At 45.2% G+C, this 23,086-nt stretch overlaps 1 protein-coding gene across 2 annotated transcripts; it reads left to right on the plus strand.

The window, feature by feature from the left end:
* Cdc42ep3 (CDC42 effector protein 3) lies at positions 1-22,739 on the plus strand. Of its 2 annotated transcripts, none has more exons than XM_063229689.1 (2): positions 1-135; positions 20,737-22,739. In XM_063229689.1, exon 2 carries the CDS (start codon positions 20,958-20,960, stop codon positions 21,720-21,722), a length of 765 nt encoding a protein of 254 aa, XP_063085759.1. In that variant the 5' UTR covers positions 1-135; positions 20,737-20,957; the 3' UTR covers positions 21,723-22,739. The 2 variants fall into 2 exon arrangements, with proteins under 2 accessions (XP_063085759.1, XP_013011413.2); XM_013155959.3 differs by lacking the exon at positions 1-135 and adding an exon at positions 620-839.
* Positions 22,740-23,086: the final 347 nt, after the last annotated feature.

The following is a 23,086-nucleotide window of genomic DNA, read 5'->3' on the forward strand; positions in this document are numbered from 1 at the left end:
CTCCAGGGCGCTGAATCCGCTCTCCGGGTTTTGGCGGCAACTGGAGGGGGCGAGCTGGAAGCTGCGGGGGGAACCCCCCCTCCCGCTCTGCGCCCCAGGCGGCCCGCACCCCCGCGCTGCAGCCGTGGGCGCCAGGTCGGCTGCGGGGCCCGGGAGAGGCGGGGACACAAAGACCCTCTCCGGCTTGTGGGGTGCGGGCGGAGCCCTATTGTCCTCGGGCAAGACGTGGGCGAGCGCACCCCGGGTTCTTCTGAGCCGAGCGTCCCGCTGCTTTTATTTGTACCAAGGGAGCCGAGGGAGGCTTCCCCTCCGAGGGAAACCACATTGCGAGGAGCGCAAGGGAGCAGACAGTGAGCGTTCATTGTACTCCGAGGGCGCGTAGACCCCGCGGGAGGGAACCGTGGCGCGTGCTCCGGGCGCCCGCCCGCCCGCGCAGGGCACAGGTACCGCGGCGGGGAGGGGGCCGCCCGCGCCTCGCCCCGCCCCGCCCTGCAGAGGCCCCGCCCCGCATAGACCACGCCCATCCGAGGCCACGCCCTCCGCAGGTTCGAGTAGGCGTCTGCTCGCCGCGCGCTTAGTCTCGCTCGCACCTTTCTAGGCAGCCGCGGCCCGCGTCGCGGCGGCGGGGCCTGAGCCGGGATCTAGAGGCCCGGACCCCAGCCTGGGGAGCCCTCACGCGGTCCCCGAGCCGGTAATGGTCTGAGCAGGCGTCGCGGCGGCCCGCTGCATCTGCGCGCACCGGTAGGGACTGCGGGCGCCCGGCCCGGGAGCAGCGGCTGGGTCCTCGGCGGCGACTGCGACGGAGTCGGAGCCGGTCCTGGGCTCCTGCGTCTCTGCCTGTGAGTGTCTGCCCCCCGGCCACGGCCACGGTCTCTCCCCGCGCGCGCTCGTGTTAGGCTTGGAAACCAGCGGTGAGGGGGGGCGCGGAGAGCATCGCCTTCTCAGCGGGTATTCTGAGGACCAGCTAGGGATAAAGCGAGCGGAAAGGGTCAGGCTGAGTACACCGTGCGTGCCCACGACTTTTAAGGGTGGGGCTGCGCGGCCGCCCCACACCCCCCGCGCGATTGACCGAGCCGGTCTGACTATTGCAGTTTTCCGTCTGAGGACAAGTCGTGCGTGGCCACCGCGCCCCTTGTCTTGTGGGTTTGCACCAGGGCCACATATGGGTGCACCGTGCAGCTCTGCTGTGATGGTGCCCCTTCGCGGTCTCTCTCCCGTTTGGTGGGGGGGGGGGCGCATTGTAGCTGGGACTCCAACCTGCAGGTCTGGCAGTTGAAAAAAAAATTTTTTAATTGTGATTTCTGAACAGCTGAAGTGTTTACACCACCACTCCTTTCTCCCGGAAACTAAGTGCCTTAACACGGACAAGTATCAGACATATGAGGACGAATGGATCTGGCCAGTCATTTTTTATGAATTATTATACTCCATCCCCCTCTCGCCTTTGGGAGGCATGTGTTTCATCTTATAAATAGAAAGTAGCATATTTTTTTGGCAGGACCTGCTTTATACTGTACAGTCTAGAGGAGGTCAGTTTAAAAATAAATACGCACTTGAATGTTACATTAGAGAAAGCTGGGCTGCGGCGGGGACAAGCTGCGTGGACAGCAGCATCAAAGCTGGGAGCACAGCTGTGTTGAAAGGAGTAAAAGCCCCAGAGTGCAGCCCAGGCTGACAGTCAAGTAATTACATTTTGCTTTAAGGAAAAAAAAAAAGTGAGTAAATTAAAACAAGGGCGGGAAGAAGAATGTCAGGAGAGTATTGCAACATGAATCTTTCCAACCCTGGTGTGTTGAGGGGGGTGAGTGGGCTGCTCATGTGTGCTGCGTGTAGGGGGCTCTGGGGAGGCAACTGACAAATGTGTTAGGGAGACAAAGATTTCCTTCCCCATCCCCCAGCTCGTAGTCCGTTCAACATCCTAGAGTTTCTTAGGATGCTGTCTATACAGAACAAAAATTAAGATGGCAGCAAATGTCCCTGCAAATAGCAGAGCCAGCCTGGCACGTCCCCTTCACATCACAGGGAGAAAAAAAGAACACACCAGGAAGCAGGAAGGGTACCCCAGGAGTATACCTAAGTTGATTTATATTTACATTTATGTTTTCCTCAAGTTGATTTAAAAGATTCCTATAATGATCTAACTTATAAAAGACCTTTTATCTAACAACTAGGAAATGCTTCCTCTTTTCTGGACAGTTCTAGAAGGCTTCTATTGGAGGCCATCCATTTGATTTCTATGGGCTTTTATTGGTAATTAGGAATGAGCTATGTAGGTATGTGTGGGACACAACCCCTTTACAGAATAAAGCACTCAGAGTGGCCAGTTGCGAAGTGTTTAGCACTGTCACATGTGACATAAATGAAAAAGGTCATTTCTGTGTTCAAGAAATGGTTGAAAGTCCTTCATCACGTTTTCCAAAGAACATGTTTCTCAGGAGGCCTTGTTCATTGCATAAAATTAGAACTACCAGTGCCCCCAGGCTGCCAGATAAGAAGTTTAGAGGAGAAATTTGGAAATGTTTCTGGCTCCATGGCAGTTTCTGTTTTCCAGTGGTGTCATCTGCTAGAGATTTACATTATGAATTCCATGATTAGAACATGGTGCTAAGGCTGTGGCAGCCCCTACAGACATGAAACAAGATGAGCTCCTCCTTTGCTTCATCTGAGCACTGAAATTCTGCTTTATATCTCAGTGGGACGTATAAAGGCAGCTAAAGTAATAAGTGTTGGACATTTTTTTTTGCTTTTTATTGCAAATTTAAATGTGGTGCAAGATGCATAAATACAAAGCCATAACAATGATTGCAGAAGGGCTCCCTTGAGCTAGTTTGCCCTGTCTGCTTTCCAGCTTTTCCTTTAATGTGGTGTTTTGTTTTATGTCCAACATGTTCACAAAAGCTGCCCTTTTTCACTTATAAAATTCCTGGCTTTCAACAGTATTGGGTATAAAGTCACTTTAACCTATATAACCAAAGATTGTTACCAAGCCATAAAACTTTCACAAGCTCTTTGCCCATTACTCATAGCATTTATCCAGTGGGTGGATTACAGTTCACAACCCAAAAAGCCTCTAGGAAGATTGTTCTGATTTCTTTCTCCTCTATTATATAGGTTCTTGCTTTTGGTCTGATTTCATATAGGCCTGACCTAATTTCTTTCTAACCAGCATCCTGCAGATCTGTATGTCTTTTCATTGATGAAATAAAAAGTTAAAACCTCTTTTTAAATGCAGTACATTTACCAAAGAGCAAGCATCACTATTTGAAGCCAGTAGGTCCAGCCAGCCACAAAATATCCGCCAAGCATTGGCGCCAAAAAATGCTTCTGATACAACATGTTACTTGTTACTTTTAATCTTTTTCTTTTTTTTTCTGATAAGGGTTGGAACCCAGGGCCTGGCACATGCTAGGAAAGCAGTACCAATATATATCCTATATGAAGCTTATCCTAAGTGCCAAGCATACTTCTTAGCCCTTCATCTTGTTTAACTTATTTATTTCTAACAATTATTCTATGAAAGAGGAGCTTCTGTTAATGTCCACGTTTTACAGGTGTAGAGACAGGAGACAAACCAGTTACGTAACTTGGCCAGAGTCAGACAGTAAAAAACATGCCTAAACGTGTATATGCAGTTAAACAACACCGTGTGCCTATGCGTGCCTAGCCAATTCCACGTGGAAGTCTGCAGCTCTTTGTGTTAGGAGGGTGAGAGAGAAGTTACAATGCCTTTGGGCCAGACTGCTGGGGCACATAGACTGGTTCTGGCACTTATTACTCATGTGACTTTGGAAGGTTATCTCACCTGTGTATCTCAGTTTAACATTTGTAAAAATGGTAGTGTGCTTCTTTTCCAAATGAGAAAGCATGCTCAGAACAGTTTGGTGACTTGGCCTGCTAAGTTAGTGGCACAGTCAGGGTTGGTAGTAGGTCTGTTTGAGTTGTACTGAGAATTATGTTCCTACAACCAGGGAGGCGAAACAGAGAAGCTGTTGATTATTGTTACAGTTTTTGGCCTCTGGCAAATAATTCATTTTTTATTACTCTATGTCTCACAGTAGTGCCACCCAAAGGAAGATGACAGTAATTGACATCCTTAGGGACTACACTGTGAATTATCTTATTATTAACAATGATTTGGTCCCACATTTTCCACAACAGTGTTCTACCGCAGACCCAGCATGAAATGGCTAAAGTTAACATGGTGTAAGTGTTTTAGTTTAGACCATAAATGAGATTTACTGAGTGAAAATGTGGGACTTTGGAAAGGGCACGAAAACCATGCTACAGCCAAGGATAAGGACTCCCCGCAGCCAGGGAAGAAGTGGGGCTCCTTTGTAGAGTGTGTCTTTGCTTCAGGGTTGGGCTGCAATGCCCAGTCACCATAGAGTCTGGATGGTCACCACATTCTTTAGGCCTGGCCCTTAGTCTCTGGCATGCTGGATGCTTAGCACATGTTTGGTATTAATAGCCCAGAGCTAGTGGAAAGGCAGACTGGGCAGAAAGGCTCTGGGCTCGGTCCTGGCAGAGGGGGCTGTGCCAGTCCTACATGTGCCCTGGGTGTTGTCAGATAAGCTTCTTACAAAATACAGAACAAGAAGGCCTCACAAGTAGTGTGCACACAGAGCAACCTGCCAGGCCTCCTCTGTCTTCATTGCTCTAGGTTTGTGATTAACCAAGAGTCCGCTAGGGGACTGCTCAGACTGCAAGGGGCAAATAACTCAAAACCAAGGGTAACAGCCCTGGAGCTGTCCAACTGTGTTTGGAGGTGTCTCTTGTTACCCTACTCCTGACAGCTGTGAAACAAAACAACATCCCACAAAGCCTAAGTAAATAGCCAAGCAGTTCTCCAGTGACGGTCAGTAGGTGTCTTTCCTTTAAGAAATTCTTTCTTTGGTCTTGATACACTTCAATGCCAAGTTTCACCAGAGTTGCCTGATAATAGAATTTGAGGAGACCTCTGGTGGAAAGCTACAGTTTTATAACATGAAGTGTGACTTTGACACTTAAAAGATTACTGTTTCTAAGTAGCTAAACAAATTGTTTGAAGGCTGATGAGTTCCAAATTAATGTTTACTTGGCTCCTGTAGCTTGCCTAACTCATGAATTCATAGAATTCTAGAATCTGAAATTTAAAGTTAAAATTATAAAGAAGTATTTTCAGCGATTTGGGAAATTATTTGCTTGTTTGAGAAGGTTAGGATTAGTGTTTTAGTCTAGCGCTCTGGTGAACTGTTTGTCAGTAGTCACATACCTGTGTCCACCTAACAGGGAGCCACATTAAGTGTGCATGGAGACTTGAGTAGCAGCAGAAGATGGTTGTGTGTGAAACTACTTTGTAGAAGGTCCCGTTCTGTAGGATTTTGTAGAGCAGTTTACTCTACCGCATACACAGTGAATGTCTACAGAAAGTTGTTGTCCAGCGTTGCTCAGATCGTTTTGCCCACAGAGCAGCTGCAGACTGGTCTGGCAGAAAACACTGAGAAACCCTCAGCACAGACTGAAGCCACATGCTGTCCTGTGCCCTGGAGAGCGGCAGGACACTGTGAGCTTCTGGGAGAGCCATAGACGGTGCAGGAATAGAGCTGGACCGGCACACTAGCAGAAGTCGGCATTTTGATAATGTTAATTTTGATAGAATTAACACCAGAATTAAATCGGCAAAATCAAAAGATATGAAAGACTAGAGATTAGAAAACATAGACTGCAGTCTCAGCTCTGACCCAAATGGTGTAAGCTGGATATTTCAGTCTTTTTCATCTCTAACATGAGGCTTTTGGTGCTAGATGATCTCACATAGTCTCTAGGTCTAAATCCAATGCGCCGGGCTCCATGGTACCTATTAGTTTAGCAATTGTACTAATAGTAACATGAAACTGTAGCTTGGAAACCAGACCACTGTCTGTGGCAGAGCAGTCTGAGCAGGCTGGAAGGCAGGAAACTTCAAAGGCAGGCCTCTATTTAGACAGCTTACACACTGGGGAATCTGTCACGTTCTGGTGACAACTTGAAGGTCATATTTGTAGACACATCATGTCAATGATAGATTACTGTCATGTGTTTAGTTGAAAAAGACCTGTTCTGTTCAAATACATCATAATCATTTAGCCTACACACATTTTTAAAATAAGCAAAGGCATTTTTGTGAAATGTGGTTTTGCCATTTTGGAATGTGTTTGACTTCTTAACCCTTTTTATTTGTTTATTTTTAAGAACTTTCTGGCCTAGGGTCAGTGCAGACTTAAAACATTGATTTTACCCCAGCAGGAGATGACACTCTGTGCTTTTGGTTGACCAGCTAGTCAGTCAAAAGGCAAATCTCTCTCCTTCTCTTATAGAGGGTGTAGCCATTTCTCATTTGTCCTCCACACTGAGTGTGGCATTACTCAATTCCTAGAGTAGTGGCTGGGAATCCGTAAGCCCTCAGTGGATGTTTGTTGTTGAATGAATGTGTGACTGACCTGCTTGGGACTAGGTGAAGGCATGTGGAAGCCGCATCACACTGGAAAAGCCAGCTGGAGTCTTGTGGCTCCCTAAATGCATGCCCTAACACAAACTGGAAATGATTTTCTTGCTCTCAGCTGACTTCAGAATGAAATGTCTTCCAATATAGTATCGAGTTCTGCCTGGAAGCTAAGTTTAGTAGGTGGGTTCAGTTCTAGATGCCTCCTGAAGGAATCCTGTGCGCTATGGGCTCCCCTGGGGAGGGGGGTATGGAACCCCAGGGATGGCTGCATGTCCAGTCTAATGGATAATACTTTCACGTTGCATTTTTTGTCAGATGAGGAATTAGACTGTTGAAACCAGGACCTTTGGGAACTTTTCACCCTGTATTTAAGACTATCCCTTAGGTGGCCACATCCCACAGTTTTAAAAGAAATCAGGTTGGGAGACACTGCCTCAGTGATCTTACAGCCCCTCTGTGACTTCTGTAGTGCTAGTCTTTCCCCAGGAGTTTCGGTGACATGGAATGTGGATCTTGGTTCTTGAATCTAGTTTTTCTTTTAAACCTTTTTTTTAAGGCAAGGAAAAGAAAACATGCAGCCAGTTATATTAGCAGATAATAACATCATTTCTTTGGTTAAAGGAGAGGTGAGCCCTACCTTTCTGAGTTTCCTGTAACTTTACCACTCTGTCACATGTGCTGACCTTGAAACCCCCCCCCCCCCCCGGGCTGGATCCAAGGCACTGAACACTGGGCAAAGAAGCATTATCCTAAAATACTTTCTCTAATATTAAACATAAATAAGTCTTGAACACAAATGAATATATGATCATAACCTCTGCATATATGGCTGGCATGCACATAGCAGGAGCTGTTCCTTTAGAGCAGAGCATGGACGAGCGGGTGGATGTCTGTGTTCCCTTCTCCCAGGGCTGGAACTCTGGCTTGCTCGTTGTGCTTCTGTCCCTCACCTCTGGAGCCCCAGCTGCCGTCTTGAACTTAGCCACAAAATGTGCTAGGATGGTTTTGCATCCACTCTTCAGCTAACACAAGCTGTTTTAGACTTCTTCCTTATCACATTCCACGTGGCCTGCCTGCCTCTTTTTCTTTGTTTTCTTTAATTTTCTTCTTTTCTTTCATGGTAGTGGAGATGGTAATGGGGATTTAACTCACATCATCACGCTAAGCCACATCCCCAGCCCTTTTATTCTTTATTTTGAGAAAGGATTCATTAAGTTTTCAGATTGCCCAGGATGGGCTCATACTTGTGATCCTCCTGCCTCAGTGTCCCACAGTGCTGGGTTATAGGTGTGCACCACTATACCGTGCGCTCCTCGTGCGTGCTAACTGGACACCTCGTTCTCTCCTTGGAATCTTTCAGATGCAAACCTAAAAGTGTCACCTGACAGCTTATCATGTGTTTAAAGAAAATACCAATATGTTCTTCCATTTTCTTTCTCTCATACACTGCCAATTTCATCTGCCTTGGCTCCATCTTTGCCACTAGCTGCCGTTCTCTGGTGGGCACCAGCTTCCAGAGCCTCTCGCAAGAGGGATCCCCAGATAGGTTCCAACAAAACAGGATGTGGGCAGGATCTGCACTGGTAGGCTCTGTGTGCAGGGAACCCCAGCAGCTACAGCCTTTTCAGCTGCCTCCTCACACCAAGCTCACAATAATCTGTGGTAAACTAAAATGCCCAGGTCTGTTTTTATAACTGCCAACCACATCCTGCCTAATTCTGCACGTAGGGGATTATATAAATATGCAGGACTTCTCAGTCATTGAATTCATTCCTGCGGGCCCTACTCAAGTCTGGCCCAAGTTTGTCACTAGCACAGAGCTTCCTATGGTCCCATGCTGTACATGCATAAGTGTACCTGCTGTGTCTTTCAGGTCACTTAGCCTCTCAATAAGAGTCTTCCTGTGCTTTGCTAAAATCAGCTTGATGTGTAATCTACCATCTAGCAACTTTCACAAAAGAGTGAACTAAGCGAGGTGCTGAGGAGGTTTCTCAGTGCCTGCTGAATATGTGTTTCCTTCAACTTCAAACCACAGTTTTTACTAAAGACAGATGTGATAATCACCGAGTAATTCTCTCCTCTCTCCTTTGAAAATCAAGCCATTTGCTTATGTGTGTATGTTTAAACTCTAGGTTTTCAGAGGTTCTGGAAAATGGTTTGATGATGTGAAGAAGATAATATTTGAAGGACCTTGGGATGATGTTTACTCATCCAGCCCTGGAAATGTGGATTCAACATGAAACAGAGTTCTATGATTATTACTTCACCTTGGGCTTGGGCTTCTCTTTTTTTGTACAATGTCCATTTTAACTTCTTGAGATTTTCTAATTCATTCTAGTACATAGAAAACTCACTCATGGTGGGCTCATTGTTTCCACACAGCCTCATCCTTTGGGTGTGACTTGACTACAAGGAGGGGATCTGAATTATGCAGGGGACTAGGTTGTCGAATTTTCCTTGCATCTTTACTCTCTAAGACTCAGTTTGCACATTGCACTTACTAGGTAGAACTTACTTTGCTTTTAAACAACATGTCTACAAATATTCTCCTACTTACAAAGATCTCTAGCATCTTGTCGAATTAGTCTGGTTTGTGCTGACACACTGTTCAGTTATTACCCTGCTTGATATGAGAAGATTAAATGTCTTGCAGATGGATAAATAAAATAAAGCCTTTGCCATTAAAAAAAAAAAAGTGACTGAAGTTTTTTGTTAAGTGACTTTTTCCCCCTGGTAAAAGTTACAGAAAAATTCATCTTGCATTTTTAACAGGGCAGGCAGGGTCGAGGAGGGAGAGAGTCAGAAGCCTCTTCTAAGCTTTCTTGTGTGCTCCTTCATTCCACAAATGTTTATTTAGCTCTACCATGAATGACCTAATTCTTTCTTCCAAACAATGGCCTAGTTCGGAAGATGTTCAGGTGAGCAGTAGCTACAGGATGGTGTGATTGGTGGTAGGTGTGAAGTGTCCGTGGCATCCAGGGAGCTCCGGAGGCCTTGGGAGCTGTCGGCAAGTCTGGCTGCAGAATGAGCAGCACCCAGGTTGCTAGTGCAGTCACACAGTACCTTGTCCCCTCTCCAAAGGGTTTCACGCAAAGAATGGCAAGAAGACACTCACTCTGGTGTAGTTTGCAAGATAAACTGGAGGGGAGGGCAGGCACAGACAGGTGGGGAGACAGATGTCCTGGCGCAGCAGAGATGGTGAGGGCCAGAGGAGGGTGGAAGTTGTGGAGTGGGCAAGGGGACACAGAGTCTAGATTGAGGAGACATCAAGGTGGGATTTGTCAGGAAGAGAGGGACCAGGAGGAGGAGCTGGGAAGGCAACTAGGTTTGCATTTGGATGACGTCTGCCATTTACCATGAGGCATAATCACAAGGGCAGATAGGGGAAGAAAGCTGCAGAACGGAAAGACGCGAAATGCAGGACACATGTCTGATGCTTCTCAGGCTCTCGGAGAAGGGCCACTTTTTTTCATTTTGGTTTATTTGATTTCCAGTCCACTGTGTAGTGAAAAAATACTGGGAAGTCTATATCTTGCGCCATATGTAGCTGTAATACAACTTTAACAATTCACAACTTCAGAATTTATCAATAGCCTGTTCTGTGAAAAAAGAAAAAATCCATTAATCACATATTTGATTCTTACAGCATTCTCAAAGTTTCTATGAGTTTACTTTCAATTTCTTGCTGTGAAATGGCCGTGGTGTCCATGGAACTTTTTTTGAGTAGCGCTGGTCTAGACTGAAGTAGGCATATGGGGCTGAAGTTTCAATTTGGAGGTTATATTTAGAAGTATTGAATCAGTATACAGGCATGTGATGCAAGGGCATTGTTGGGTGGGGTATGGACAACAGATCTCGGACCTCACAGAGATGCCCACATCTACAGTAAAGGTTCATACCTTTATCTGTAGAGGGTCAGCTAAGGGTTTGAGGGCCATATGCAGTCTCTGTGCTAACTGTGCTAACCTTTTAGGGCTAAAGTTGCTACTCTGGGGTTTCTTAACCTCAACACTACTGAGATCTGAGACCAAACATTCTTCATTTTGGGGACTGTTCATTGAAGGGTGATTAACAGTATTCCTATTTGAGACCAAATCATTCTTCATTTTGGGGACTGTTCATTGAAGGATGATTAACAGCATTCCTAGCCTCTTCTGTCCACCAGATGCCACTAGTAACACCCTACCCCCAACTCCAGTCATGAGAATTAAAAATGACATCACACATTGCCAGATGTCACCTGAGAAAGGGGCAAAATTGCCTCATTGGAAAACCACTAAGCTGTAGACAAAATACAAATAAATATACATTTACACTGTGTTCCAATAAAACTTTATTTATAAGCATTTGGATTTGGCCTACGTGTAGTGGTTCATAAACTTGACATAAGAAAGTGGGCCAAGGGAAAAAACTAAAAGGGCTTTCAAAATAAAATCTGAGCTTTCTTTGATCCAAAAAGAAGGCTAAGTGAGCTAGCACGAAGTATTTTTTTTAGTAGTAGTAGCTCTCATTTGTAACACCTTTGCTTACTTTATTCTTTTTGAACTTACCTTCTGCCTAAAGATACTAGACCTGCGCAAAACCAGGACCCAGAAAAACAACAGATCGCGTAATATAAGCTATACACAAGCCCTAAGAAAGACTCCCAAGTGAGGCAGCAGTGGGCTGGATGACGTGAGGTGAGCTGGAGAAGACTTCCTCCAGGAAGGAAGTGACTGAAGGCGGGTCTGGGAGGATGTTATGAGTAGTGACTGGTGGTGAGAGGGTAGGGGGTGCCGCACGTAACCCAGAGTTCTTAGTTTCGGAGAGTCCCGAGGGCTGTGAGTGGGAATAGCAGGGGAAGGAAGCTGTTATTCCTGTGAGAGCCGGTGGTTGTCCACTGTCACATCCACACGCTGCTTCTGGGAAGAGATTCGAGAGCATTTGCCAGTGTTTTCTAAGAACAAGTTTCTTGTTTGTTTGTTTGTTTGTTTGAGACTCAGGGAGCTTTTGTGGCTTTAAAATGTTAACTTTTTTCACCTTTACCACAAAATCATATCCCTTTTGAGAGGGATTTTTTTTTGACAGTAGCAAAAATATATTAAGTTAGAACTGGAGGCATATTAGACATTCATTTTTGTTTCTGACAAAGTCCAGTTAGCGTTTCTGTCTCTGTTGATGTTGAGATCTCAGTGCATCATTTCCTCTCAGTGCTGCTGAACTTCAGGATGGGTTGGTTGTCTTGGCTGGTGGCTCAGGTTATCAGATCAGCAGTGGTTAAGAATACAGCTTTATCTGAAATTCTAGCTCTTCCACATTTTGACTGATTGAGCTGAGACATGGAGTTAATTTGAAACTGTCTCCTAAGAAGTATGTTCCAGGTATTGCCTGAGATAGTACCTGCCTGGCTAACAAAAACCACTCAGATGGCAGCCTTAACTGTGAAACTTTTTTAGGGAATTTGGAATTTCAAATTTGCTCTTTCTACAGAGCCTCTGTAAGGTTGTACTCCAGGCTGCTCCTGACAGCAAATCAAGCTGTCTCTTGTGGATGATCCAACAGGTTATGGGTTTATGGATTTAAACCTTTCAGATTTGAAGTTCACCATATGCAAAGTGTTGTGGGACGCAAAAAGATAAATAAAAAACTTGCTCACAGAAGAGCTTTCAGGCTGGCTTAGAGGGTGTATTCATAAATTCGTTCAACATATAATGTGTGTATAGATATGTAGAGAGTGAGCACAGGAAGTCGGCTATGGAAGTGGTTAAGAATGGAATGTCCACTGCTAGGTTACAAATACATCCAGTGTTGGACTGATGCAGAGAATCCCTGTTTCAGCTCATCCAAGGGGCAGGATGACCGTAGAAGGCTGTGGCAGAATAGGATGATAGCACAGAAATCCCATGTCTGGTGCTTCACTCGACTGGGGAAGTATTTGAGGATGTGTCCTAAAAACAATGGACCAGGCACTTGATTCTCTAAGGTGTCATGGGTCAAGAGGCATACCCTAAATTTCTACAGACCTTTCTACTTGTTATTTTTGATCATCTGATGTTGCCAGAACTGGAGTTTTACATAGAATAATTGGTAACTAGTAGAGGGTTTTTTGTGAGCAATTAAGCAGCTTTACAAGGTCCTTGGTGTTGAGCAGGGTTTAGAATGGATGCCCTCGCTGAATATTGCCGGAGACTTCAAGGCGGCATCTCTTCCTCTTGTAGCATTGCTGACCAAGTCAGATCCATTAGTTACAGAAGCATGTGAGCAGTTCACAGCCAGTCCTGTCCATCAAACACCTGCCTGGGTGCTTCTGCAACCCTGAGTCAGAGTACCACGTAAAACAAGACTTGCAAAATGAACAAGGCATGAAAGAACCTGCTCTTTGCCTGCCCTGTTATAAGTGCCAGGCACCAATGTCCATGAGTCCTCAATAACTCATTTTTATAGGATAAAGACCCACATGACCTCTCTTCAAAAGTGACTGTGCTTTATGATGTAGACATTTTGTCATCCAATTTTGTTTCTAAAAGATCTTTCAAGTAGTAAAATTAGGTCCTATAAATATGAGGCGGGTAGGCACATTAGTAGCAAGTCTCCCACATGGTATTTGTGGCTCCCTATATAACCAGGGTTATAAAAGGAAAGTAAATACAAGCTGTAGCTGAATCATAAATGACAGTCCATTTATAAATAGTTGAAGGTATGATGTATCAGACTTTCTGAATGGGTCCATAAAAGACAGGCTGCTCAGTCTAGCAAAGGTTTATGTGAGAGACCTCAGCAGCCACAAGTTCAACGAATGGAGTTTCACAATCCTACAGCATATAGTTCTGTTTTCAGTTTGGATGCTTTGGGGAGAGGATAAGAATCTAAAAATAGAAAAGGCATCTTATCTTCTTGAATGGATGGGGAGGAACACACTAGAAATATGAAAAGTATGCCCTTCAGTATGCTGTGGACTGGATGTTCTCTGGTTACATTGATTACTGTGTTAGATTTTCAGTTCAGTTCAGTGTTGAAATGCTACCACCATAACTTTTTTCTCCTTGAATTTTTAAATTCTTTCTCTGATCTGATGAAGCCTTCCAATGGAGGATTGGCATGAGGGTCCACATTGTTGTAATATTTTAGTGTTTCTGATACCAAGGGTTGGCTGTCATCTCTGTATTAGGAAGGCTATAATCATGTTTGAGCAGAAAAGTTTTTTCCAGGGGAAAGCTGTGGATGTGTTTATATGGGAATGTAACATGGGGTCATAAGGACGTTAGGAGTGACTGTGTCCCTGCCTAGGAAGGTTAATACCACTCTTTCTCACCATTCTGGAGGTGCTGTTAACCTGTCCCCCACACCCCAATGCCTTGAGGTCCTCAATCCCACTGAGCTACTGCCCTCTCCACCTCCTGCAATCCAGTGGTCCTTGAAGAAATCTAGGTTCCTCTTCGGAAAAGCCAGAAATCTGTTTCCTTGTAGTTTCTGCTTGGTAGCCTTAGGGCCTCCCAGAACAAATCAGTCCCTTTTCCGTTACAATGAAATGAATTCTTCAGAGCACTAAAGATGGATTTTCCTTCTTCAGTGGTTTTCTTTTGACTGTTACTTTCAGCTTGTTAAGGGTTCCCTCATCTCCCCTAGGGGTAGCTATTAGCCCTTCTAAAATGTGGAACCTGAAGTCCCATACGAGTTTCTAGAGACTGAATGAAATTATTACCTTCTCCTGGTTGGCAGGAGACTGAAATACGCCAGAGGTGTTTGCTAATGGGGAAGTGGTAGAAGGTGGTGGGCCAAGCCATCAGTCCTCCGCGGGCTGTCGGCTTAGACAGGAAAAAAGAAGGATGTTTCACTTGGGGCACAGGTGGTAGAACACGGGGAGATGCTGGGGAGAGAGGCACACAGACACTGCGCCGAAGCACAGGGAAACATGATCAGAAGTTGGACTGTCCTTGAAGGATATGGCAAGCAGGCCAGAAAAGGGAAGTGGCACGTAGACACACTTCCTGAAAGGCCCGCAGGTCCCTTAGGAAGGCAGCACCCCCACCTCACCCCACCAGCCCGTTTTTACACATGTGTGTTTTAAATTAACATTGCAACCTGTTTTGCAGGATGCATGACATTTTTGGTACCATTTCTCTCCACCAGGAATTAATCTAAAACAATTAATAGTCAAACCAAACATTCCTTTCTTAAAATAAATGGAATTTTTAAAAATATCCCAACGTCTTTGTTCTTTTCAGAGCTCTGTGAGCTGCCGGTACAGTCCACTCCGAGTGATTCGGGAACTGATTTTCAGTGTCACTCCTGGCCTTTCCCACCTCCTGGCTGTTGCTGTTTTGGTATTTTCAGCAATATTTTGTTTGCCAAAAGGATGATAAAGAGATGAAGCAAAAGACCTGTTCCGTCTGTTTTTTTTAAATACCTTTGTTATTGCTGTGGTTGTTTCTGATATTAGCACTGTCTTTTGTGCTTAAGGCAGCCACAAGTAATGAGTGAGGAGTGAGAAGTGTCCAGCATAATGCAGGCATGCCGGTGCCGCTCGGCTTTCCTCACCGAAGTCAGGCTCTGGCTTCCTCGGAGGCCCTTTGCTTTGTGTCTGGACACCTTGTGTTTCTGCTGGGGACTGTGTGTGGCAGCATGTCCAGCCGTAGCTGACCCGTGTGACCCGCATCTGAACACACTCACCTTGACAGTGGATGCCAAGCAGCTGGTCTGGGGGCGACCACTTTGGTTGGCAAATTTTTCCTTCCAAGTTCCCAGAAACCAAAGTGTTTGTTTTCAAAGGAATATAGTTTCCCAGATGAGCATTATGTCAAATGTCATTTAAGAGGGAAAGGAGAAGCAAACCACGATCCACAAACTAGCAGAAAGGATTAGTACTCATGAGAGTTCCGATTTCAGGGTCAAGGGAAGGTTTTTTGAGAAAGGGCCATGCGTCCGAGGCTTTCTTTCAGTCTCTCTGTCTTTTAAGATTCAAGGAAGGTAGCGGGAGTGGAGGAGTGATAACTAAAGAAAACTGGTGATGCAGGAAAGTAAAATGCAGGCTCAGAAAGGGAGTCCTTGATTGCAGGAAAGGGGAAGGGTGGCCATGTGTGAGTGACCGGCACGCCCAGTAGCTTGGTGCCTGGGAGTTGACTGACACATAAACCTTGGAAATTCTCTTGCCTTGGCTCGTGGAGCACAGAAAAGGGTTCCCTTCCTTGCCCACTTCTAGTCCAAAAGACCTTCCAGGTTAGCGCTTTTTTCTCTTTTCTGCCCCTCCACCTCCTACAGCTCCCTCTTCATTCTGCATATCCACCCCTCCTAACCCCAGTCCTGCAGCTCTGATTTATCAGTGTCTTTTGCCATTTTTGTCAGCCACCAGCAGTGTGCTGGCCTGTCTTCTTTTCTTAACATGATAAGGATGAATGGGTTTCATGTAAGGGCACTTAGGACCATTCCATCATAAAATACTGTCACTAGCCACCTGCAGGCACGGTCCCAAGCCTGGGCAGCTCCAGGGGCCCGTCCTCACTCAGCGCATGCGCTCTGCCATCTTTCCAGTCCGGCATCCTGTGCTCACCTGCCTCCTGCCTTTTCTCATTTTCCTTCACAGTGAAAACATTTCCCTTGTAAGATCATTTCCATTCTGCAAAATAAGAAGCAGTGCCACCCTTGACAGAGGACATTACAGCAGGAAGAAGTTACCTGCCCCTTTGCCAAGCCCAGATGAGATGGTCTTGGCCCTCTTTCAGGTCTATATATAGCTGCACACTGTCACGCAGACTTTACTTTTTAACACATTTTCCGGTAGAAATGTTGGTGGTAGGGTCAGGGACTCAACTTCCACAGGCTCTGCAGGACCTATGTGCTGTATATAAAATTGACTCTCAAAAAAAAAAAGTGTACGCAGCACCCTATACATTGATTATTTTTCTAAATGGTCTTGAAAGGATATATCATGGAAAGTTTCTGGTTTTGTCCCATTTCCATCTGCTTTTCCTGAAGGCAGTCTGCATCGCACATACCTTGTGTATGTTTCCAGAAATATTTATAGACATACAGACCAATACAAATACATTTATATATTTTTTGTGCCTCTTTTTCCTTTGGAGATACACATCTTGAGCTCTTTATCACCATATTAAAAGCTTCACCCTTTTTTAGATGTAATAATACTCATTTGTATGGATGGGCTTTACTTTAAGCAGCCCTCTGTAGGCGGGTAATTCGGGCATTTCCACCTCTTGGCTGTTAGAAGCTCTGCTGGTCTGAGTACCCTTACACACTGTCTCCCTGTGAGCGTGCGTGACTTGCATTTTGGATAGGTGTTTCCTGACTGCCTCCACCGAAGCTGGGCAGGTCCATGCTTTGGTGAGTGTTTCAAGGACTGGTCCCCCTCATCAGCCAGCACATTGCCACATGCTTGTATCTTTAATAGGCTTTAAAATGCTCTTCTTCATAATTCCAAAGCTGACTGAATCCCTAGGGAGTGTGCTCATTAAATGGCACACTTCTGACTCCAGAGCTCAGCCTCGTGGCTTAGTGCTCAGTAAGTAGCCTGCTGCCCTGGTAAAATGGTGACTCAACATCTGTGTCTCAGCTGTGTCTCCTTTTTCAAACTGTGGTATTAACTTAGCAGCAGCAGCAGCAGCCTCCTGAGTTCTGGTGAGTAGGTGAATTCATGCTAAAGGTCGGAATAGTGCCTGGGGCATAGAGAAGCTAGGCAGAAATACTGAGTGATGTGTCAGGTGCTGAGGATTCCTGGGAGGGCCACCAGTCCTTTCCAGGACTGCCTACTTTTTAACCAGTGAAGAAGCACCTCCCTCAAGTTCCAGTGTAATTGAGGCACAGATGATGTTAAAAGAATGGTCAGCCAGGGAAGGAAAGAGGAAAACTGACAGGTGCTTCATAGACATCTGCTTGCTGCTCAGCTGGGAGCCCTGAAGATTCAGGAAAGAGAGGAAGAAGTGCTTAGGGTAGGGGGAAGTGGGTGGTGTCGGCTGGGGTCAGGCAGTGTAACCCTCAGTTGGAGGAGGGCAGATAACTACAGATAAGAGAGGGATGGGTCAGAGCTGCCAGATAACTGACTCATCTAAAATTAGAAAGCTGGTATTTTTGCCCAGCATTTCATTTTTTTTAACTTCCAGCATATTGAGAAACTTTTAGAACTCATGCAGAGTAAAAATCAATACAAATTTGTTATTTCTAAAACTGTAGAAACCTATGTCTCTATGAAGCAGTAAAATACTGTACTATGTAAATATTTGTAGAAAGAAAAAAACCCAGCAGAATCTTACTGTCTACAACTTAACTGTCCTTCCCATCAGCCCTTTTCTTACCCTTTGCCTTATTTTTTGGCTGCGTTGTAAGCTCACTAATATAAGCCCAGCTTTTTTCACGCCAGGCAAACCTTTGATTGGAGGCCTACCGTGCTCATGCCCCTACCAGGCAGGGGCTGACCAGACGGGCCTGGCCAGGAAGCCTGATGACCAGCCCTTCCTCCATGCACCCTCAGAGAGTGGTACCCATGTCCTCTCTCTCCTCCTCTGTGTCCCAGATGGGGCCATGGTCCCCTCACTTGTTGTATGTGGAGGTGGGTGACCCAGCCACCAGGGCAGAGAGTTGCTTTCTGGCTAATTTTCATGGGAAGTTGTATGTTTCCCAGGCCCTGGCCTCCCATAACCCTGACAGCCCTCACATGCCCCATTCATCGTCGTATCTTTCCATAGCAGCTGCCTTCCTGGTTCACAGATTGAGAGCGTCACTCCAGTGGCTGTCAGAGGCTGCCATTCCTCAAAGCCACCCTCTACCTCCTGCCACCTCTGCGCAGCTACCTTGTGCTCAAAGAAGCAGAAAGCGTGCACCAAAGCCCCTAACCTAGGACTGTGTGTCATACACACATGCCGAGATGACGTTCTAGTGTCTTAGCAGGGAGATACGAGGTTCCAGTCTCATTACTGAACAAGATCCAAATCAAAACTGACACTGAGAAGACATCAGGACCCATGAACCTGTGGTGGTTGGCAACTCTGATCAGTCTCCTCTAAGCGGGAGATAAGCGTCTGCTGCTGCCCGGATCTCCTCCCTGTCCCCAGAGCGGTCATCCTGGGCCTTTGCAGGCCTGGTTGCTGGGCAGCCTGCTTTCCAGGGTTAGTTGTTACCTTTGTCAGTGGTGATGGATCGCAGTTCTTGTCACCTGCCACTGGTAGATGAGTTTAAAACTCTTGCCGAAAGGAAAGAAATATGGGGCAGATGCAGACAGCCTCCAGCTGCCGCAGAGCACATGTGGCTTTCTTCAAGCCACTCTCTAACCCAACTTTGGCATATTTGTTGGCAGGCTCTGTGGCGAGGGGGAGGAGAATTGTTGGAAAGGTTGCAGCAAAGATGGGAGGGGTTTTAGCTTCTCTGGATCAGTTGGTACAAATGAGGAGTTGGAAGATTATTTTCTAGAAGTAAGGGTGAAATAAAGGCTTGACAGCCAGGCATTTAGCTCAGTGGCATAAGCACCTGCCTGGCAAGCATGAGGTCATGAGTTCGATCCCCAGTACAAAAAAAAAGAAAAGAAATAAAGGCCTGATATGCCTGGAGCCTTCTTTTGGCCCTTCACTTCTAATTCTGTCAGATAAAGTGAAGGAAGAATGTGCGGATATTTTGTGCTCTTAACGACACCTTTTATTTGTCTGATGGTTTCTGTAGGTGAGGAGTCTGGGTAGGGCTTGGATCCAGGGTCTCACTAGGTTGTGCTCAAAGTGTGGGCCAAGGCTGTGTCTCATCAAAGGCTCAACTGGGGAAAGATTTCAGGCTGCCTAACGTTATGGGTAGAATTCTCCGTAGGCCCTGTCACAGCATGGCAACTTACTTGTTTAAAGCCAGCAAGACAGGTCTCTCTCATAGACTCAGATGGGATCTTCTGTAATATACCCTGATGTAAGTGGCTTGCCTTTGCTGAACTCTTGGATAGAAACAAACCATAGGTTCTACTCACAAAGGCAGAGCAATCGTGGGGTTACCTTAGAATTGTGCCTACCCCGAGGAGAGGATACGAGTATCACAGTGTTTCAGAATATTCCCGAGTGCACGCCCAATTTATTTTGTATGATTCCAGCAGGGTTTTTTTCTGTTAAATGAATCAGTTTTGTTCTTTTCTTCCCATCTCACAATACTTCACATTGCGCACTCTCCACCCAGGACAGCTTCATTGCAAATGTAGCTCCCTTGTTTTTGGCCCTGTGTTACTGAGGAAGGGTGAATTCTTCTTCTTGACTCCTAATCTCAGTTTTCTTTTCTATGAGGATGCATTCTAGGATTTTGGTGAGTGTTTCTCTAGTAGTCACTGTCACTTAGCAAATGCTATTTAGAAAATCGTATTTTTATCCCCCCTCTTTTAGGATTACAGTAAGTCCTCAGCTTACAAACAAGTTCCTTTTGGGTAGAAGCTTCACAAGCTTCATTTGTTCATACCCTGACAAAGTGAGTCTTACACAGTACACTTGGAAAAGTTTTCAACTTGAATGTTCGTGAGTCAGGGACTTACTGTACACATTTTAATTACATGCAGAACTCTATAACAAAATACCAAAACTCTTGCTAGTACACGCAACAAAAGAGGAAACATATTTCAAAACAAGTCCAGGTGGCCATACGCTGGCCACACTTCTTAGAACAGAAGGTGTATTAGCCACTTTGCCATCACTGGGACTTTATAGTTTCAGAGGGTTCGGGTTCATGGTGACTGGCTCCAACACAGAAGTTGCACCGTGGAGGGAAGTTGGCCAACTCATGGCAGCCAGGAAGCAGAGACAGGGAGAAGCTGGAGCCGGGGCAAGAGTAGCACCTTCTAGTCCGCACCCAATCACCAGGTCCTGTCTCCCAACAGCAGATTCAGCTGTGGACTGATAGTGGATTATCCGTCTATGAATAGAGCACCCCGCATAAGTCAGTCCCCGTCCAGAAGCCCACTCTGAATACATAAGATTTTGGGGGAACATTTTAAATCTGAGCTCTATAGCAGAAGACAAGAATGGAAATCTTAGACATGTTGAGAAGATTGTTTCCGTAGCCATATTTTAAGAGTATTAATGTCATAGGCTAGGGCTTTTAACTCCTCACCTCCTCCCTTTTTGCCCCTGTTTTCTCCTGAGTTAAAATAAAAATTAGTGACTCTTTATTAAGATATAAAGTTTAGTTTGCTTAGTGGAGAGAAACAAGATTAAGTTGGGCTTCAGGTGGGATGTGACCCTGCTGTGATTTACAAGTTTTCCTGAACAGGCAGACCAGAGCAAACCTCGATATCAGCAGATTATAACCCACTTTGGTTTGTTCTCCAGGTTTCTCCCTGTTGTGGAAGGAAGTGAATGATGTAACCAGCTGTACGGGCAGCTCCACAGGACCTCTCGGACCCCATCTCCTTTCAGAGCTGCTTTTGAAGCTACTTGAAAAAGATGATGTGACAGTTCCTGTCCAAAAAGATTTTTCAGAAACATAGAACATCTGTGGAGAAAGTGGCCCTTTTCCCCTTTTGCGAAGTAAGACATTCCAAAATTTCAAAATGCCAGCCAAGACCCCAATCTATCTGAAAGCTGCTAACAACAAAAAAGGAAAGAAATTTAAACTGAGGGACATTTTGTCTCCTGATATGATTAGTCCGCCCCTTGGGGACTTCCGCCACACCATTCACATCGGCAAGGAGGGCCAGCACGACGTCTTTGGAGACATATCCTTCCTTCAAGGGAACTATGAGTTACTGCCTGGAAACCAGGAGAAAGCTCGCTTGGGCCAGTTCCCTGGGCACAACGAGTTCTTCCGAGCCAACAGCACTTCAGACTCCATGTTCACAGAAACGCCCTCCCCAGTGCTCAAAAATGCCATCTCTCTCCCGACCATTGGCGGGTCCCAAGCCCTCATGTTGCCCTTATTGTCACCCGTGACATTTAATTCCAAGCAAGAGTCCTTTGGGCCACCAAAGCTGCCCAGGCTCAGCTGTGAGCCTGTCATAGAGGAAAGAGCTCAGGAGAAAAGCAGTCTGTTGGAGAATGGTACCATCCACCAGGGCGATACCTCGTGGGGCTCCAGCGGCTCAGCATCTCAGTCCAGCCAGGGCAGGGACAGCCACTCCTCCAGCTTGTCCGAACAGTATGCCGACTGGCCAGCCGAGGATATGTTTGACCATCCCGCCCCGTGCGAGCTCATGAAGGGAAAGACTAAATCCGAGGAGTCCCTCTCTGACCTGACAGGCTCTCTCCTCTCTCTGCAGCTCGATCTTGGGCCCTCACTTTTGGATGAGGTGCTGAATGTCATGGATAAAAATAAGTAACAGGATGCTCTTTTTCCTTTGGGGCAAAAGGTACCAAAAGAAAGAAGAAAAAAAGACAACTAACCGCAGTTAAAGAAAAGAGCTTCCCTGGCTGTTTTTTGCAATCATCTGTTGCATTTTCTAAAATAATATTCCTATTCCTACAAAAATATTTTTTTAACTGTTTGCAAAAGTAATTTAGAAAAAATAACAACAAAAATCCTATTGTGGCTAAAAAAGAGGAAGTGAGTCAGAGCCCAGTTTCGGGGACACTGCTAATATTCAACTCACATTTTTTTGTTTGCAAACATGTAAGAAATCCAGCCTGGCTAGGATTGGCACTGCCGGAAGGACTGGATGAGTCCTTCTAAGCAACTTGACAGTTTCTGAGCATGAGAAAGTCAAATGTATTTAACACCTAAGCCTTTTTTCTAGACTCTTTTGTATATTATATTGTTTGGACTCACCATCACGAGTTCAGTGTTAAAACTTTTCTGTGTTTTCACATTTGAGCAACTTTAATGGGTTTTGGGAATTTTCATGTAGTTCTTACGTATCTCATATATTATACTGTATCTATATTGCAAAATTTTGACTGTCAGCTACATGTTGGTAAGATACAAACAAGGTATTACTGTAACTAAGTTATTTTTAAAGTTAAAATATATTTTTATGTGCCTTTGGCTTTTTATTGCAGAGTCTACATTTTATAGATAATAACATCAAATGCCGTTTGACTTGTTTCTGTAGGGATTCCATTGTAAGCCATGGATGTGTGTGTTTGGAGAAGTGTACTCATACTTCGCTCCTTTTTCTTTTCATTTCTTCATCATCTGTTATCATACTTCCGAGAGCAGCCAGCCAAGGATTGTAACGTAAAAGGCACGGGTCACTCAATGCTTCTGCAGAGACTGTGGGCTACACCACCTAATGGTTTTTTTGTTTTTTGGGTTTTTTTGAAATATAGGTATTTTAGTACAGTACATTTTGCATTACCTAGGTACTTCATACCACACAATAAAAGAGTAAATGTTAAAATGAACTTGCTTATTTATAGTAATCGATAAGAATGCAAAAAAATATTTTCTTCATGACTGGCTAGAAAAATTACCTGTCTAATGTGTACTTGACCTTGTAAACTAAGGTAAGAGATGATTTCCATCCATCATTTTATTTACTTTCTGAAGGTTTGAGATGCTAAAAACAGGAACCTTCAACTTGAGGGGAAATGAATGTGTGCAATCTGATGTCTTGTTAAAGAAATACTTCTCAAGGAACATTTCTGTGTGCTCTCGCCATGTGTGCGTACTCTGCAAGCTCAGCCTTATCCTGTAGGAAGGTTTGTCCACGCGGCTGGTCTAAACAGGATGAAACTAAAGAAGTAA

Source organism: Cavia porcellus, unplaced genomic scaffold (genome assembly GCF_034190915.1).
Source record: "Cavia porcellus strain 051 isolate PalLab524CR breed Dunkin Hartley unplaced genomic scaffold, mCavPor4.1 scaffold_1, whole genome shotgun sequence".
NCBI lineage: Eukaryota > Metazoa > Chordata > Mammalia > Rodentia > Caviidae > Cavia > Cavia porcellus.

Coding starts and splice junctions, on each gene's coding strand:
- Cdc42ep3 (XM_063229689.1), top strand. CDS start 20,958: ATGCCAGCCAAGACCCCAATCTATCTGAAAGCTGCTAACAACAAAAAA.